Source organism: Ovis canadensis, chromosome 1 (assembly GCF_042477335.2).
Source record: "Ovis canadensis isolate MfBH-ARS-UI-01 breed Bighorn chromosome 1, ARS-UI_OviCan_v2, whole genome shotgun sequence".
NCBI lineage: Eukaryota > Metazoa > Chordata > Mammalia > Artiodactyla > Bovidae > Ovis > Ovis canadensis.
In genome coordinates this window covers 52,577,954-52,595,975 of record NC_091245.1, presented here as the reverse complement: position 1 = coordinate 52,595,975, position 18,022 = coordinate 52,577,954, and the positions used below count along the sequence as shown (strand labels likewise).

Below are 18,022 nucleotides of genomic sequence, written 5' to 3'. Positions count from 1 at the left end.
TTCCTAACCCTATTTTAAACCATTACTCAACTATTTGTCTTAATTTCTGAAATCTACTCATATTTCTTCAAAAAGATATATAAAAATATAATCAGATATTATTTTGCAACCTATTTTTATATTCATAGAAAGGATATAATCAGATATTGTTCCTTTGCAATCTATTTTTATACTCATAACAGTTCAGTATACACAAAAAGTAACCACTTGCATTTATTAAAGTTATCAAACTGGAAACCATACTGGAACTCTTGAGTAAATGTTTAAGGAGAGCCAAAATTACACAATTTACAGTTCAAGGAATTTGACAGAACTAAATTTTACTAAGCTAGACACTGAAAGAAAAGAGAAATTCAACAATCTACTAAAAGATGAAGGACTGAACTTGCTTATGTTTTTCAAAATCTGTGAAAAGAAACTGTCCACTTTGTAGATAACAACTTCAACTTGTAAACAGAATTACCTGCATGTAAAGTGACAACACAGACTATCAAATGTATTAATTTAAACAACCCTTTCAATAATATATTTTATACTGCAATTTTTTAATTACAGAATAGAAAAATTCACATTTTCTTTGTAATTTTCATTAATTTTATTTCGGAGTTAAAACATGGTTTCTCAGGTACTCATTCTCCACCAAACCTATTCTTGTTCAGTCACATTCCATGTATTAATGCACCTGAATCTGAGTCAATCCTAAGACTAAGGAATTATTTTTATTCCTATTTTGTATATGAAGAAGCTGGGGCTCAGAAAGGTCAAGTAAAATTGGCCAAGGTCACTCTGTTAGGAACCAGGATTATTACTTTAACATTTATGATGAAGAATTCGTGCCATCAATCACCTTGCTATACTGCTCTTTCAATTCAAGTATCCTAATTTGCTATTAGATTCTATAAAGAAAAAACATTGCACGAAAATCAAACTAAAAACCTCTTCTAAATATGTGTTTAGACAACATGGTACAAAATCAGACCTCACAATATAGTTTAAATAGGGAATTATCAGTGTATTTAAAATAATTTACAAAGAGTTTACATATGACCCTACAGGAAAATCTGTTACATAAAACAAAGTATAAAGGTAGTTACAGCCAGGGAACAATGTCCACAAACTTGTTTATTAACTTATTTCCAAACCTGGAAAATGAGGTTAACCTTACTGGGTAACTGTCCAGATGATCAAAGTAAGTTAATGTCCTGGAAGCAAAACCATCTATGAATGTTATTAACTCTGGGTTCTCCGCCAGAAATACGGAATTCAAAACCTCCAAGGGTAGCAACTTTAATCAAGCATTAACTTTTCAATAACAGCACAGCTATAACTGAAAACTTTTGCATATTTCTTAGGAATTAAAAGTCTGAGTTATATGGGAGTGTCAAAGTGGCGTAAATTTTCTGGATCAGGTTTTTCTGTATCTATTTCGTCCCTGCAACAACCCCCCGCCCCCCGCCCCCCGCCCCCGCCCCGAGATTGAGAAATCCAGGTCTTTTTTCCTGGTATCAGCATTTAAAATCATTTTTTAAATCCCTCGATTTCTGCCTTCAGCACCCATTAACTTGTATAGCAATGACAAATACTGGGCAATAATCCATTAGAATTACTCTAAACCCGACACTATTTTGTACAAGACATAACTTTCTCAATTATAAATAACATATAAATGGCAATAATATTTAAGATAGCCAACTGTATCTAGTAGCTGAGACAATTTAAAATCTGTGAGACACTAGAATAAACAGACGAGCTTCACAGAAAATTCTGCTCTGGGATTTTCTTTTCTCCTTTATTTACGTACACAACCTGGAAGCACCTCCCTCCATACTGTAAAACCAACTGGGTATTAAAATATACTAAGTATCCTAAGGAGCACCTGCTCCATTTTCCTTTTCCTCCTTACTTGGCAGGCACCCAAGGGAAAGACTATCTGAATTCTGCACTTTGTGGTATATACATCACAGAAGACTTCCTTCTTAGTGTAGGGACTGAGAGCCAAGAGAGTGTCCTCCAAGAGAAAATAAACTAGTTCAGCAAAGACACGGTTGTAATTTTTAGGCCCTGGCCAATTAAAAGACGGGTTTACTTCAGGATAAAACAAGACTCCTCCGGGAAATCTTTGGAAGGTTCTCGGGCCAGAGAAAGAAAAGAGATACTCTGAAAAGCGGACGCAATCTATATACGGGGCAATTGCCAAGGAGATACAGGAAACTGAAAACCCAGACAGCATTCCGTCCCACAGTGCGAGGAATGGGTGGGCGCGAAAGCCAGGCGAGGGTCCGGAATCCTGGTTCCTACCAGGAGCGGCGTAAGCGGGTGCCAATGCGCCTAACGATTGGGCTCCTTCCTTACAGCAACTCCCCACCCCGCCCGGCCTCCTCCCGAACACCACAACCTCCACTTCCCACCCGCGCCGAGCCCTGCTCTTCCTCTCACCCCGCAGCTTCGCCTAAACAGCGTGATCATGGTGTCTGCCCGTCCGGTTATGCAGTCTCTAACCCGGTTGTGACAACTCCGTCAACGCGCCAGGCTAGGCACTCATCTGCCCCTGCTTATATTATGTCCCCGCCCACACTCAAAAGTTGTGGGCGGGGCCTCAGTTGGAAGGGACAGAAAGGAAAACGAAAGACGGAGGAGGCGGCAGCCTGCGCGGCTTAGTTGACCGCATGCTCAATCGGCAACGGCTCCTCTCTGCGGCCGCCGCCATCTTGGAGGGAGGTCTAATGTGCTCTCCTGACAGGACGCAATGAGTTTCCCTGAAAAAGCATATCTTCCCGTCAGTCCTTTGAATTCAGTCGACGAGCCCTGTTGGGTGAAGACTGGGGCTGACAGCCGTGCGGAGACCACCCGGAGGGCGAACGGTGGCGGAGGCGGGGGCTGGGCGGACTGCAGGCGCCCAGCCCCGAGATTCAAGGGTCACGTAGCAGGCTGAGAATAGGTGAGAGGGCTTGGCGAGGAGTTTGGAAGAAAGGCGTCTGCTGGTTTTCGATCTTGACTTTTATCCGGAGACACCTCTCAGACTCAAATCGTTTCTGCTTCGAGGGGATAAAGGGTACTTTTCTCTGAAACACTGGACCCAAAGCAGAAGGATGTTTGTGATTTAAATCAAAGAGGAATGTAATCACTTGAGAGATCACAACATTTCTGAATCTTCCCAAGGCTATTTATTACTATGACTTCCCTGGTGGCTCAGACGTTAAGCGTCTGTCTACAAATGCGGTAGCCCTGGGTTCGATCCCTGGGTTCGATCCCTGGGTTGGGAAGATCCCCTTGAGAAGGAAATGGCAATCCATTCCAGTATTATTGCCTGGAAAATCCCATGGACAGAGGAGCCTTAGGCTACAGTCTGCAGCTGCTGCTGCTGCTAAGTCACTTCAGTCGTGTCTGACTCAGTCCGTGGGGTCGCAAAGAGTCAGATAGGACTGAGGGACCTCACTTTCACTGAGATAACCATGGTATTACAATGCCCGGCAATTTGTAAAGCTGTGTATTTGTGAAAGCTAATAAAAGCCCAGTGCGAGTTGAGGGTATGAATGCTTCCCAGGGTTCCTAGTACTTTTCATTTTTGTTGGCCCCATCCTAATTGAGGGGGCTTCCCTGATGGCTTAGATGGTAAAGAGTCTGCCTGCAGTGGAAGAGCCCTAGGGTTGGATCCCTGGATTGGAAAGATCCTCTGGAGAAGGGAATGGCTCCCCACTCTGGTATTCTTGCCTGGAGAATTCTGTGGACAGAGGAGCCTGACAGGGCTACAGTCAATGGGGTCTCCAGAAGTAGGACATGGCTGAAGGATTAACATTTTCAACACTTTAAACTTTCATCCTAATTTAGGCCCTCATCACTCACCCCTAAATTTTGAAGACCCAATACCCAATAATACCCCTAAATAAATAAATACGTTTTTTAAAATAAAATCTCTCAACAAACTAGGTACAAAGAGAATTATCTAGGCATCATAAAGGCTTTGTTTATCTTTCTAAAATCACAATCTGAAGGTTGCTAATTTTATCATCTTCCCTGTCTTGTTATTTGTAGGATAGAGTTGAAACCTAATTGTCTAACAGGAAAGAACTTTTAATTTCTAGCCCATCTGATTGCTCCACCTCCTATTTCTCATACTTCTCTAGCATGTTTTTGCATGAACTAATCCCTCTGTACATAATACCCTGCCTCTTGGATCTCCATCTGATTTTTATTTATCCTAAGGAAAGGCAGCTCAAATGTCACCTTTGGTGAAATTCCCAGAGCTATCTATCAAATAAAATAATTTCTCCTGTATGCTCTTTGTACAAACCTTTTTTTTTTTAACTTTTAACTTTGTATTGGGGTATAACAGATTAACAATGTTGTGATAGTTTCAAGTGAATAGCAAAGGGATTCAGCCATACATATACATGTATCCATTCTACCCCAAACCCCACTCCCATGCAGGCTGCCATATAACATTGAGCAAAGGTCTAAGTGCTATGTAATAGGTCTGTGTTTGTTATCCATTTTAAATATACCAGCCTTGTACAAACCTCTTTTATAATATTAATAAAGGGTTAGGCCTCACATAGCCCAGTCTCTACAGAGTTATGTGCGCATAGTATAAAAATGAAAGTATTAAATAAGAGGAATTGTACTCTTTTACTTATATCTCTCCAAGGAAATTGTAGACATTCTTTATAATCCATGGTTATGATCTGTTAAATCCCCTTCTCTTCTATTGATTTATTATCTTCCATTCTGAAACCACATCTAAATGTCTCCCTATCCCTTCCTTTATTCCTTATTGTGCAGAAAACTACCAATAGCAGCTCTTGCTTTTCTCAGTGTTTTCATTTTCTTTCCTCTCCTCTTAACTACAGTACCTTCCTCTCTTCCATCCCCTCTCTCTTGTTTTTCTTTATAACTTCAGTTCAGTTCAGTCATTCAGTCATGTCCAACTCTGCCACCCCATGAATCACAGCACACCAGGCCTCCCTGTCCATCACAAGCTCCCGGAGTTCACTCAGACTCAAGTCCATCGAGTCAGCGATGCCATCCAGCCATCTCATCCTCTGTCGTCCCCTTCTCTTCCTGCCCCCAATCCCTCCCAGCATCAGAGTCTTTTCCAATGAGTCAACTCTTTGCATGAAGTGGCCAAAGTACTGGAGTTTCAGCTTTAGCATCAGTCCTTCCAAAGAACACCCAGGACTGATCTCCTTCAGAATGGACTGGTTGGATCTCCTTGCAGTCCAAGGGACTCTCAAGAGCCTTCTCCAACACCACAGTTCGAAAGCATCAATTCTTCAGCACTCAGCTTTCTTCACAGTCCAACTCTCACATCCATACATGACTACTGGAAAAACCATAGCCTTGATTAGATGGACCTTAATTGGGAAAGTAATGTCTCTGCTTTTCAATATGCTATCAACAGACACAAATAGAAACTTCTATGCACTCAGAACTTGCTCAGAGAAGAGGCATTTGCCAGGTGCCAGTATGACAAGAATTTCAGGGCCTTGGAGAATGTGGCTCTCTGCATAACAGAATTATTGCCTTCTGTTGGGCTTCTGAGGTAGCACTAGTGGTAAAGAACCCACCTGCCAAAATAGGAGACATAAGAGATGCTGGTTTATTCCCTGCGTCAGGACGATCCCTTAGAGGAGGGCATGGCAACCCACTCCAGTATTCTTGCCTGGAGAACCCATGGACCGAGGAGCCTGGCAAGCTAGTCCGTGGGGTCAGACGGAGTCAGACAGGACTGAAGCGACTTAGTACCCTGCACATTGGTGTTCTAAGTTGTTTCTGGTTTTTGATCTGGCTGTTATGAGGTCCACATTCTTTTCCAACCTGGAAAAGACAGGCAGGCTGCAGTTGCAATGAACTTTGAATGAACTTCTGTGGAATGCATTTAAAGCATGGGGAGCTGCATTCTCTGACCTCTTTTTTATTTTGTTTTTATCAACAGCAATGTATTTACTGCTTTGGGAGTAAACAGAAGTAAAAGAAACCTTGAATAACAAAAACAAAGAAAACTTGAACGGAAGCCAAGCTGTCTTTTTACCTATTCTGAAACTTAGACCTGACAAACTGCCCTGTATGATTGCTACTGCTAATACTGTTACTAAAAGGTACAGAATATGATAGATGCCTCCTCTTTTCAAGTCAAGAATTTTTTTTTTTTTTTAGGAGTCTACTTGGTGAGTTTTATGCACATCTCTAGGAATGTAAGGGTCTTATCAATGAGTATTCTAAAGGTGAGATGCTGTGGCTGGAATGGCCCCACCTGGTAGCTGAACACACAGGTGGTTACGTTGAGACTGGACTGTCCTTCCTCCCATAGCGGGATAAAGGTGTGTGTTTTTGAGGTTTGGTAAGGACTCTGTGGAAATGATACTAACCATGTGTGCTACCTGAGGAGCAGGAACGGAGAATAGGTTCCAGAAATCCAGGAGCCAGAGAGAAAGAAGGGCAGACCAGGCAACCATGTAATTTACAAAGAACTGACAAAAGTACCCCATAGTAAGCAATTGACTACTGCCACCTAGAGGGTCCTGTCGGTAGATTACAACCGTTCCTCCACAAAAACTGTGCCTCATCACCCCAGCGGGCTTCCCTAGTAACTCAGACAGGAAAGAATCTGTTTCCAATGAAGGAGACCCTGGTTTGATCTTTGGGTTGGGAAGATCCCCTGGAGAAGGAAACGGCTACCGACTCCAGTATTCTTGCCTGGAGAACTCCATGGACAGAGGAGCCTGGCGGGCTATAGTCCACGGGGTCCCAGTGTTGGACACCACTGAGCAACTAACACACACACACACACACACACACACACCCATACTTACCCTCCCACCCACCAGATATTAGAAACAGCGACTAGAAAATTGATGAGATGGAGCCAGAAAAGAAGAAAAGCTAATTTTGACCTGCTATTCCACATGGGTTAGAGGATGTTGTTGTTTAGTTGCTAAGTGTCTGACTCTTGCAACTCCATAGACTGTAGCCTGCCAGGCTCCTCTGTCCATGAGATTTCCCAGGGAAGAATACTGGAGTGGGTTGCCATTTCCTTCTTCAAGGAATCTTCCTGACCCAGGGATAGAACCTGCATCTCCTGCTTGGTGGGTGGATTTTTCTCTGTGGCTTAGTGGCTAGAAGAAATTTAAATTAGAATGGGTTTGGAGTTTGAAATTACACTCAATAGAGCTATCTTTGTGATTTCTAGCTTTTTTAGTGCTAATACAGTATTACATGGTTCTCAGTTTTTCTAAGATTTGCATTCTCCCTTTTAATTTTAATAGTGCTTTACCCCTTTTAAAAATTAATTTTATGTTCTCATTAATGTCTGTATGAGGAAGAATATTTTCTTTTTGGGGCTCTGCTAACTTCCAGAATGATTTCTTCATCTGTGTTCTCCTTTCCCATATTTATTTATTTTTGCCAATATGTGTTTGCAAAGTTATTGTGCCCTTTCTTTTCATCTTTTTTTATATGGCATATGAACAGCTTCTATTTGCTTTGCTATAGTGCAGATGAATTCCACTTGTTTAGCTATTACCTTCGGAGAAGGCAATGGCAACCCACTCGAGTACTCTTGCCTGGCAAACCCCATGGACTGAGGAGCCTGGAAGGCTGCAGTCCATGGGGTCGCTGAGGGTTGGACACGACTGAGCGACTTCACTTTCACTTTGCACTTTCATGCTTTGGAGTAGGAAATGGCAACCCACTCCAGTGTTCTTGCCTGGAGAATCCCAGGGACGGGGGAACCTGGTGGGCTGCCGTCTATGGGGTCACACAGAGTCGGACACGACTGAAGCGACTTAACAGCAGCAGCAGCTATTACCTAAGGTTCAGAGAGGAGGGAAGAGCTCAGCTGTGGCTGTGTACAGCCTTTGTTTGGATACCTACACTCTACCCTCCTGGGATTTCGTTAAATATTTCCTATGCTAAACTCTGTCTGGCCACTGGGGTTTATTTCTATCACACTAAGAATATCAATGGGCTTTGGATTATTCCTTCTGGTCATCTTGGAGCCCTGACTTCTTTGTTTCCTTTAGTAAAGGTAATCTAAAATTTTGCTTTGTTTAGTTTTTTTTTTTTTTTACTGGAGTCTACTTCAATGCTATCAATTTTTCCTTTCCACAAACACCCATTGCTTCCAATCAGCAATTTGCAATTTCTCTTCCTCCCAACCCCCACTCTGTCTTCCTCCGAGGAAAACATGAGTCGAAAATGAGAGTTTTGTCTTGTATCAATAACACATGTGTAGGTTACTTCCCTTCAGGCATTAAGAATACCTCTTCTCTACTTTGCCTCCCTCAGAGACTCTTGTCCTAATTATTCCTTTTTTTTTTCTTCCTTTCTGCTAAATCCCCATTTATTGCTAGAAATAATCAACTCTGGCTGTTTATGATTGTTCTGCTATCCTCTCCATTTTTCCCCAGCTGAAAGAGAGTCAAAAGTTTCCCTTTTCTGGCAGGACAAAAAGGTAGTTAGGGTAAAACTTTGGCACCTTTGCAAAGTTCTTTGTCTTCATATCTCATCTGAATCTCTCTTTCCCAGGTTTCAGGGCAGGTTGGGAGGGTGGTTTAAAGTTTTCAGGATCTTGTTCATTTATCTTCCCTACATAGTTTGGAGGCTGATGTTAAAAGGCTTGCCATACTGCTCTGAGCTTTGTTCTGTACATTTTTGGAAACTTGTGTATTTTTCTTTGATAGTCCCCAATCTTTGAAGGTTATGACATGACTTTCCCCTTGTTTGGTGGCTGTTGATATGTTTTTGCTGCTTTAAAAAGTTGCTCTTTTCCATTAACTATTCAAGTAATTAAGCTATGTGGAAGGGAGATTTTTAAATTTAACTGAACTCTAGAATCTAAATCTTAAATTCTCATCCCCATTCATCAGTTGTATAAATCAAAGACCATGGTGTTTAAGTGAGTTACTTGAAACACAGCTTGCAATATCAAAGAAAATGACAGGGAAGAGCCATGATTTGAATCTAGACCTGTCTCTTATCCTTTAATCATTATTCTATTCTGGAAGCCAATGAAGGATAGTCAGGAGTTTTAAATTAAGTGACTGATGAAATGAGACATTCATTTTAGGTTAGGGAGGTGGCACGTGATCTTAGAGATCTATGAAACGAATTTATAGAGAGGAAACTATGAAAGCAAGGAAACAAGCTAGGAAGGAAGGTTTTTATAAAATCAGATATAAAGCAATGATGGCCTGAATTGAAGGGGAACCTCTTTATTTTTTTTTTGTCTCACAGCCTGTGGGGCCTCAGATCCCCAACCAGGGATTGAATCCACACCATTGGCAATGAAAGCTCAGAGTCCCAGTCACTGGACTGCAAAGGAATTCCTTCATATTTTAGAGTTTTGACTTTGGTCATCAGGGTATTGCTCCTCATAGGTTCCAGATGCCATCAGTTTTGTCTCACACACTCAAATGTGTAAAAATTTTGTATTAAACTTGGGAAACTTTGGATTAGGTAGCAATGGAAGGAATCTCTCATAGGCTTTTTTTTTTTTTTTTTCAAACTGCTTACCTGGGATTTCCTGGTGACTCAGTAAAGAATTTGCCTGCAATGCGGGAGACCTGAGTTTGATCCCTGGGTCAGGAAGATTTCCTGGAGAAGGAAATGGCAACCCACTCCAGTGTTCTTGCCTGTAGAATCCCATGGACAGAGGAGCCAAATGGGTTACAGTCCACCGAGTGGAAAAGAACTGGACATGGCTGAGTTTTCATTCCAATCCCAAAGAAAGGCAATGCTAAAGAATGCTCAAACTATCGCACAGTTGCACTCATCTCACACGCTAGTAAAGTAATGCTCAAAATTCTGCAAGCCAGGCTTCAGCAATACATGAACCGTGAACTCCCTGATGTTCAAGCTGGTTTTAGAAAAGGCAGAGGAACCAGAGATCAAATTGCCAACATCCGCTGGATCATGGAAAAAGCAAGAGAGTTTCAGAAAAACATCTATTTCTGCTTTATTGACTATGCCAAAGCCCTTGACTCTGTGGATCACAATAAACTGTGGAAAATTCTTCAAGAGATGGGAATACCAGACCACCTGACCTGCCTCTTGAGAAACCTATATGCAGGTCAGGAAGTTAGACCAGAAGTTAGAACTGGATATGGAACAACAGACTGGTTCCAAATAGTACATCAAGGGTGTATATTATCACCCTCCTTATTTAACTTTTATGCAGAGTAAATCATGAGAAACACTGGGCTGGAAGAAGCATAAGCTGGAATCAAGACTGCCGGGAGAAATATCAATCACCTCAGATATGCAGAAGACACCACCCTTATGGCAGAAAGTGAAGAGGAACTAAAAAGCCTCTTGCTGAAAGTGAAAGAGGAGAGTGAAAAAGTTGGCTTAAAGCTCGATATTCAGAAAACAAAGATCATGGCATCTGGTCCCATCACTTCATGGCAAATAGATGGGGAAATAGTGGAAACAATGTCAGACTTTATTTTTGGGGGGCTCCAAAATCATTGCAGATGGTGACTGCAGCCATGAAATTAAAAGATGCTTACTCCTTGGAAGAAAAGTTATGACCAACCTAGATAGCATATTCAAAAGCAGAGACATTACTTTGCCAACAGAGGTCCATCTGGTCAAGGCTATGGTTTTTCCAGTAGTCACATATGAATGTGAGAGTGGGACTGTGAAGAAAGCTGAGCACCGAAGAATTGATGCTTTTGAACTGTGGTGTTGGAGAAGACTGTTGAGAGTCCCTTGGAGTACAAGGAGATCCAACAAGTCCATTCTAAAGGAGATCAGTCCTGGATGTTCTTTGGAAGGACTGATGCTAAAGCTGAAACTCCAGTACTTTGGCCACCTCATGTGAAGAGTTGACTCTTTGGAAAAGACTCTGATGATGGGAGGGATTGGGGGCAGGAGGAGAACGGGACGACAGAGGATGAGATGGCTGGATGGCATCACAGACACGATGGACAGGAGTCTGAGTGAACTCCGGGAGTTGTTGATGGACAGGGAGGCCTGGCGTGCCGCGATTCATGGGGTCGTGAAGAGTTGGACACAACTCAGCGACTGAACTGAACTGAACTGAGCAACTTCACTTTCACTTGCATATACACCAAACTGTTTCAAGTTATTATGTTTCAGTTTCCTTATGTTTAAACTGGAGAAGTTGAATTAGATGGACTATAAGTTCCCTTCCAATTCATAGTACAGAAGCAAGAGAATGATGTCAGCATTGTAAGACAACCCACTTTTGTCCCCTTCCTTTTAAACAATTTAATTAGGCATCTATCTATGAACAAAAGTACCTCTGTGGGATTCAACACAATACGTCAAGGGGCTGAGGAGGAGTCTGCGCATTGGGTAATAGGCAGACATACCTTGGTGCCAGCAGTGGAACAGGAGCTTATGAAGTAGCCATAGTCCGTCATGATTCTGGTGGAGGAACACCAAGATAGACTTAATAAAAGTCCAGCCTTCCCAAAGAGAGATTACAGCTCTTCATTTGAACAGAAAAGAATATAAGTTTTGATGTATCACAGAGAAGAAGAGCTTTGCCTGGCCTCCAAAGCAGCACAGATGTGAAGCTGAACTAGCCAGTGGTGACCTATCTCATGGAGGAAATAGGAGAATGGTGGGTGAGTGCCTGGCTACCTCAGCTATGTGGAACACTGCTGGAAAAGCTGGTTACTGTTCTGTGGCACCCAGAGCATTGAGGTTGGACCCCCACGACTTGAGGGAGGGAGAAGATCAAGAAGGAGGCAGAAGGGAATATCAAAGGACTAATTAAGGGAGTGAGATTCCTGCTGACTACTATCAGGACTCCAGCAGGAAGCTTACTTGTGAGACGCTAGAAAAACCTCATCCAAGGCTAACCCAACATGGCCCATGGGCACCCTCAAGGCCCTGAGAGCTAAACCAGCACTTCCTCACACTCTGCAGCTGACTCTTGGTGCCTGTTCCTCAGTGCAGTAGAGAAAGCAAGCTCACCTGAACAGGGAGTCCCTTCAGAAAACTGGCCAGGGTCTGTGGGCAAAAGAGAACCCACAAACTTGAGTTTTAGTGTCACCTTCTGGAAAACAAAAGGAAGGTTGTCAACAGCCAACTAGTGAGTTGTAAGAACCAGAAAAGACATAAAATTTAAGAATTCTGCCACAAGAGGGAGCAAGAAGAGTGAAGCAGGTATGTCCATACACGGCTGGAAAAAGCAGCTCACATAAGCTGGACCAACAAAAAACCCTGCCACCAGAAGTCAGTAAGTAAAGTTTTGAGGAGGTATCTGCCACCTCAAAGGCAAGAACAGAAATGCAACCCCCCACCCAGGAACATGAACAATCAAGGAAACTCGTTATTATCAAAAGATCACAATAATCCTCCAGCATGCAAATTCAAAGAAATGGAATTTTGCCGTGTATCTGATAAAGAATTCAAGGCGGCTGTTTGAGGAAACTCAATGAGTGACCAAAAAGTTCGATTCAATGAAATCTGAAAAACAATACCTGAACAAAATGAGACTTTTGGTGAAAATGGAAATAATTGAAAAGAACCAAACAGAAAGTCCAGAGCTGAAGAAGCCAATGAAGGTAATGAAAAATGCAATAGAGGGTGTCCACAGCAGAACAGACTAAAGATAGAATGAATCAAGGGTCTTAAAGGATGGAAACTTTGAAATAATCCAGCCAAAGGAGAACAAAGTAAAACGAATGAGAAAGAGAGAAGAAAGCCTGCATAATCTATGGGACATCATGGACAAATATTAGAATAATTGAAGTTCCAGATGGAGAAGAGGGGAGAAAGGGGCAGAAAGGCTATTTAAAGAAAAAAAAAAGTTGTTGAGAATTTCTCAAGCCTGGGGAGAGACTTAGACATACAAGTTCACAGCAAATAGATTACTCCATTATCTCAGTGCAAAAAGACCTTCTCCAAGGTACATTATAATGAAACTGTCAAAAATCAAAGACAAGTATAATCTTAAAACCAGCAAAGGAATAAAGGGCGTAAACTCCAAAAGAACCTCCATTAGGCTATCAGTAAATTTCTCAGCAGAAACCCTATAGGCCAGGAGAAAGTGGACTGATAACAGTCAAAGTTTTAAAAGAAAAACATGCCAGTCAGGAATACTTTATCCAGCAAGAATATCCTTCAGATATGAAGGAGAAAAAGGACTTTTCCAGACAAAAACTTTCTGAGAGAGTTTATCCTACCTTGCAAGAAATCCTGAAAGGAATTCTTCAAGCAGAAATGAAAAGATTCTAATTAGACATGAAAACATATGAAAATGCATAGCATACTGGTAAAGATAAATATATAGTCAGATTTAGAAGGCTAATTCTGAGCTTCTTCATGGCTTAGTAGTAAAGAAGCCATCTGCCAATGCAGGAGACATGCGTTTGATCCCGCATGATGCAAAGCAGCTAAGCCCATAGGCCACAACTATTGAGCCTGTGCTTCAGAGCCTGGGAACTGCAACTACTGAAGCCCGTGTGCCCTGTAGTCCATGCTCCACAACAAGAGAAGCCACTGCAATGAGAAGCTCGTGCACTGCAACTAGAGAGTAGCCCCTGCTCTCCACAACTAGAGAAAAGCCTGCATAGCAATGAAGATCTAGCACAGCCAAAAATAAATAAGTAAACATTTTTTTAAAAAACTCAAAAAAAGACTAATTCTGTAACATGAGGGTATGTTAACCATTTGACTATAGTACAAAGGTTAAACACAAGTTTTAAAATAACTATAGTCACTGTAACTTAACAAATACACAGTATAAAAAGAGATAAATTGTGACATCAAAGTCATAAAAGGAAGGAAGAAAAAAGTGAAGTTTTTATATGCAATTGAAGTTAAGTTTCTATCAGGATAAAATAGATTATTTTATCTATGTTTTGGGTAAGTCTCATAGTAACCATGGGCTTCCCCAGCGGCTCAGTGGCAAAGAATCTGCCTGCAATGCAGGAGACTCATGTTAGACCCCTGGGTGGAGAAAGTTCCTTGGAGGAGGGTATGGCAACCCAGTTCAATATCCTTGCCTGGAGAATCCCATGTACAGAAGAGCCTGGCAGACTACAGTCCATAGGGTTGCAAAGAGTGGGAAATAAAGGAAGAGACAAGCATGCACATGTAATAACATGGTAACCATAACACAAAAACCTATAATAGATTTATACAACATAAAGAGAGAAAAATTAGACTTACCACCATGGAAAATCACCAATTCACAAAGGTTGGAAGGAGAAAAAAAATAGTGGAAATACCAACTAGTCAGAAAGCAATTGGTAAGACATCATTATAGAGTCCTTAAACATTAATCAGTTTACTTCAGTTCAGTCACTCAGTCGTGTCCGACTCTTTGCAACCCCCATGGACTGCACCACGCCAGGCTTCCCTGACCATCAACAACATGTTCAAACTCATGTCCATCAAGTCAGTGATGCCATCCAACCATGTCATCCTCTTTTGTCCCCTTCTCCTCTGACATTCAATCTTTCCCAGCATCAGGGTCTTTTCCAATGAGTCAGTTCTTCGCATCAGGTGGCCAAAGTATTATAGCTTCAGCTTCAGCATCAATCCTTCCAGTGAATATTCAGCTCTGATTTCCTTTAGGATTGACTGATTAGATCTCCTTGCTGTCCAAAGGACTCTCAAGAGTCTTCTCCAACACCACAGTTCAAAAACATCAATTCCTTGGCACTCAGCTTTCTTTACGGTCCAATTCTCACATCCATACATGACTACTGGAAAAACCACAGCTTTGACTATACGGACCTTTGTCAGTAAAGTCATGTCTCTGCTTTTTAATATTCTGTCTAGGTTTGTCATAACTTTTCTTCCAAGGTGCAAGGGTCTTTTAATTTCTGCAGTGATTTTTTTTTTTTTACCTCTGCAGTGATTTTTGAGCCCTCCCAAATAAAGTCTGCCACTGTTTCCATTATTTCCCCATCTATTTGCCATGAAGTGATGGGACCAGAAGCCATGATCTTAGTTTTCTGAATGTTGAGTTTGAAGCCAGCTTTTCCACTCTCCTCTTTCAGTTTCATCAAGAGGATCTTTAGTTCCTCTTCGCCTTCTGCCATAAGGGTGGTGTCATCTGCATATCTGAGGTTATTGATACTTCTTCCTGCAATTTTGATTCCAGCTGTGCTTCATCCAGCCCTGCATTTCACATGATGTACTCTGAATATAAGTTAAACAAGCAAGGTGACACTATACAGCCCTGATGTACTCCTTTTCCAGTTAGGAACCAGTCCATTTTTCCATGTCTGGTTCTTACTGTTGTTTCTTGACCTGCATACAGATTTCTCAGGAGACAGGTAAATATCAATAATTACCCTAAAAGTAAATGGATTGAACTCAATAATCAAAAAGCACAGAGCAGCTGGATGCCAAAAAAACTCAAGACCCAAATATATGCTGCCTACAAGAGACTTCAGGGACTCCCTAACCTAATCCCAAGGTGCCCCATGCCTCAGGCCTATCTTTTACTGCTCTGCAGAAGGAAATAGCTACCCACTCCAGTACTTTTGCCTGGAGATTTCCATGGACAGAGAAGCCTGGTGGGCTACAGTCCCTAGGGTCGAAAAGAGTTGGACACAGCTGAGTGTCTAACACTTTCACTTTTCACTTTACCACTCTAGCCAAGGAGATGTTCATCAACAAACAATGAGCTAAACTCTCATTACAGTGGTTAAGAACAAAGTCTCCACCCTAATGGACCATCTAGTTTAGTAGGGATATAGACATCCACACAGTTTACCAAGATATGAATTAAATATTAAAATATTTAATAAATATTAAAATAAATAATAAAATAAATATTAATGATAAGGCACAAAAGTCATGCTATGTAATGCACAAAAAGGAGCAATTACTTGTCAGCAGGAGATTGGAGTGAATACCATATAGGCTAGGCCTTAAGGGATAAATAAGACTCTATCCCTTAAGGTGAAGATGGAAAGTAGAGGATTCAATGCAGAAAAAACAATGTGAACAACAAATATGAACATATATGACGTATTTAAGGAACTGTGAAAAGCTCAGTTTGATTAGAACATTAAGTGCTGAGGGCAGAGTAGAGAGAGAGGGAGCTGGAAAGGTAAACTGAGGCCAGACAGTAGACAACTTTACGTGACATGGAGAGCTTGTACTTTGTTAAATAAGCTTTCAGAATAGAAGAATAATATGCTTTGCTTTGTGTAACAGTAACATAACCAAGGCATTTGTGAATGTGAAGATGAATTAAGGAGATAAGAGAATGGAGGCAGAGAGACCGATTAAGCTTCAAGGAGAAGAAAAGATGAAAAAATTAACACTGGGTGTTGCTAATAACAGAGAAAAGGGGCCAGGCTACTGGAAAATGACCTTGCAGAAGCCAAAAAGATTTGACTATAAAGCCAACCTGGGGGGATGTACATGGGAAAGGAATGGAATAAAATTTATCAAAATCTATATACTTAGCTTCTTTTCTTCTGGCCCACTTTGTACATGGCTTCAGTGAAGAGCACAAAAGGAAGAGTGACACCAGAGGAGGCTAGAAACAGTCATGGGTCAGATCATTCCCATGTTGGCATGTTGAGGATTTGGATGTTCTATAAGAAGTGGAAGCCCATCGCAAGGATTTTTAGTAGTAGAGTGAGCTGATTGGTTTCCTCCCTTCATCCTATCCATCCTTATTCTGGCTGGAATCCAGAATACATTATTTTCTCTTCAACTTCTTATCTTCACAAATCCTTCCTACGAAGCATACACTAAAGATCAATTTAATTGCCTGCCTTCTCTGGTCTTACGCATTGACTGAGTAAAATAAAGTAATTCCCAGCTTGATTCTCCTATACATACATTGTCTTCAACACTGTCTTGCCATAACAATGCTCAGAATTCTTTCAGCATCTCTTGTTATCTCTTTCCCTTAGTCTCCACAATAGGAAGGTCAAATTGTTCTATTTTTCTCAGATGTTCTTCCCCACAATTTACTCCCTCAAACTAAGCTTTATCTTATCTCCTGTAGACACTGTTAGAAAGTTTCTCAACATCCTGCCACCAATATCTGCAAACTTACCTGCACTTACATCCACTTGTATCAGTTTAAAAAGTGACTGCACCTGGAGAAGGAAATGGCAACTCACTCCAGTTCTTGCCTGGGAAAGTCCATGGACAGAGGAGCCTGGCGATCTGCAGTCCATGGGGCTCTATGACTGACCATGCGCATGCATGAAGGTGGAGAGAGATGGGTTGGTATCGATAAACTTGTAGAACTAAAAAAAAAAAAAGAAAGAAAAAGAAGTTGACTGCAAATATCAAAAAGCACAATAGCAGTTTAAATTATGAGATTATGTTTTCTTTCTTTTTAAATTTCTTTTTTTAAAGAAAAGTTTCTTGCATGAGACAGGGTGCTCAGGGCTGATGCACTGGGATGACCCAGAGAGATAGGATGGGGAGGGAGGTGGGTGAGGGGTTCAGGATGGGGAACACATGTACACCCATGGCTGATTCATGTCAATGTATGGGGAAAACCACTATAATATTGTAAAGTAATTAGCCTCCAATTAAATAAATTTTAAAAAAGTAAAGTTTCTCTAAAAGTTTTTAAAGAAAAATGTTAAAGTTGGTTTAAAATGCTGTGTTGCTCTCTACTGTACAGCAAAGTGAATCAGTTATACATATATCCACTCTTTTAAACATTCTTTTCCCATTTAGGTTATTATAGAGCACTGGAAAGGGTTCCCTGTGCTGTACAGCAGGTCCTTATTCGTTATCTACTCAATACTAATTTATCCCTCCTCTCCATTCCCACCAGTAATCATAAGCTGTTTTCTACATATGTGACTATTTCTATTTTGTAAATAAATACAATTTATTCCATTTTTAAAGATTCCACATGTAAGCAATATCATATGATATTTCTTTTTCTGACTACTTTACTCAATCTCTAGCTCCATCCATGTTGCTGCAAATGACTTTATTTTGTTCTTTTTAATAGCTGAGTAATATTTCATTGTATACTTGTACCACATCTTCTTTATCCATTTCTCTGTCGATGGACATTTAGATTGCTTCCATATCTTGGTTGGTGTAA

General features: G+C 41.1%; 1 protein-coding gene and 1 long non-coding RNA gene across 4 annotated transcripts in view; one reads left to right on the top strand and one right to left on the bottom strand.

Moving 5' to 3' along the window:
* Positions 1-2,718, bottom strand: part of LOC138442772 (medium-chain specific acyl-CoA dehydrogenase, mitochondrial) — a 43,306-nt gene extending 40,588 nt beyond the window's left edge. Inside the window, exon 1 of one of the 3 annotated variants that reach the window (XM_069594837.1) lies at positions 2,437-2,718. In XM_069594837.1, coding sequence (XP_069450938.1) covers positions 2,437-2,466 — 30 coding nt within the window. In that variant the 5' untranslated portion in view covers positions 2,467-2,718. The remainder of the gene's footprint in view (positions 1-2,436) is intronic. The other 2 variants (XM_069594846.1, XM_069594857.1) reach the window with 2 other exon arrangements.
* Positions 2,650-17,511, top strand: LOC138442777 (uncharacterized). The gene is made up of 3 exons (XR_011257891.1): positions 2,650-2,938; positions 5,933-6,095; positions 16,955-17,511. It is a non-coding gene; the product is annotated as an uncharacterized lncRNA (long non-coding RNA).
* Positions 17,512-18,022: the final 511 nt, after the last annotated feature.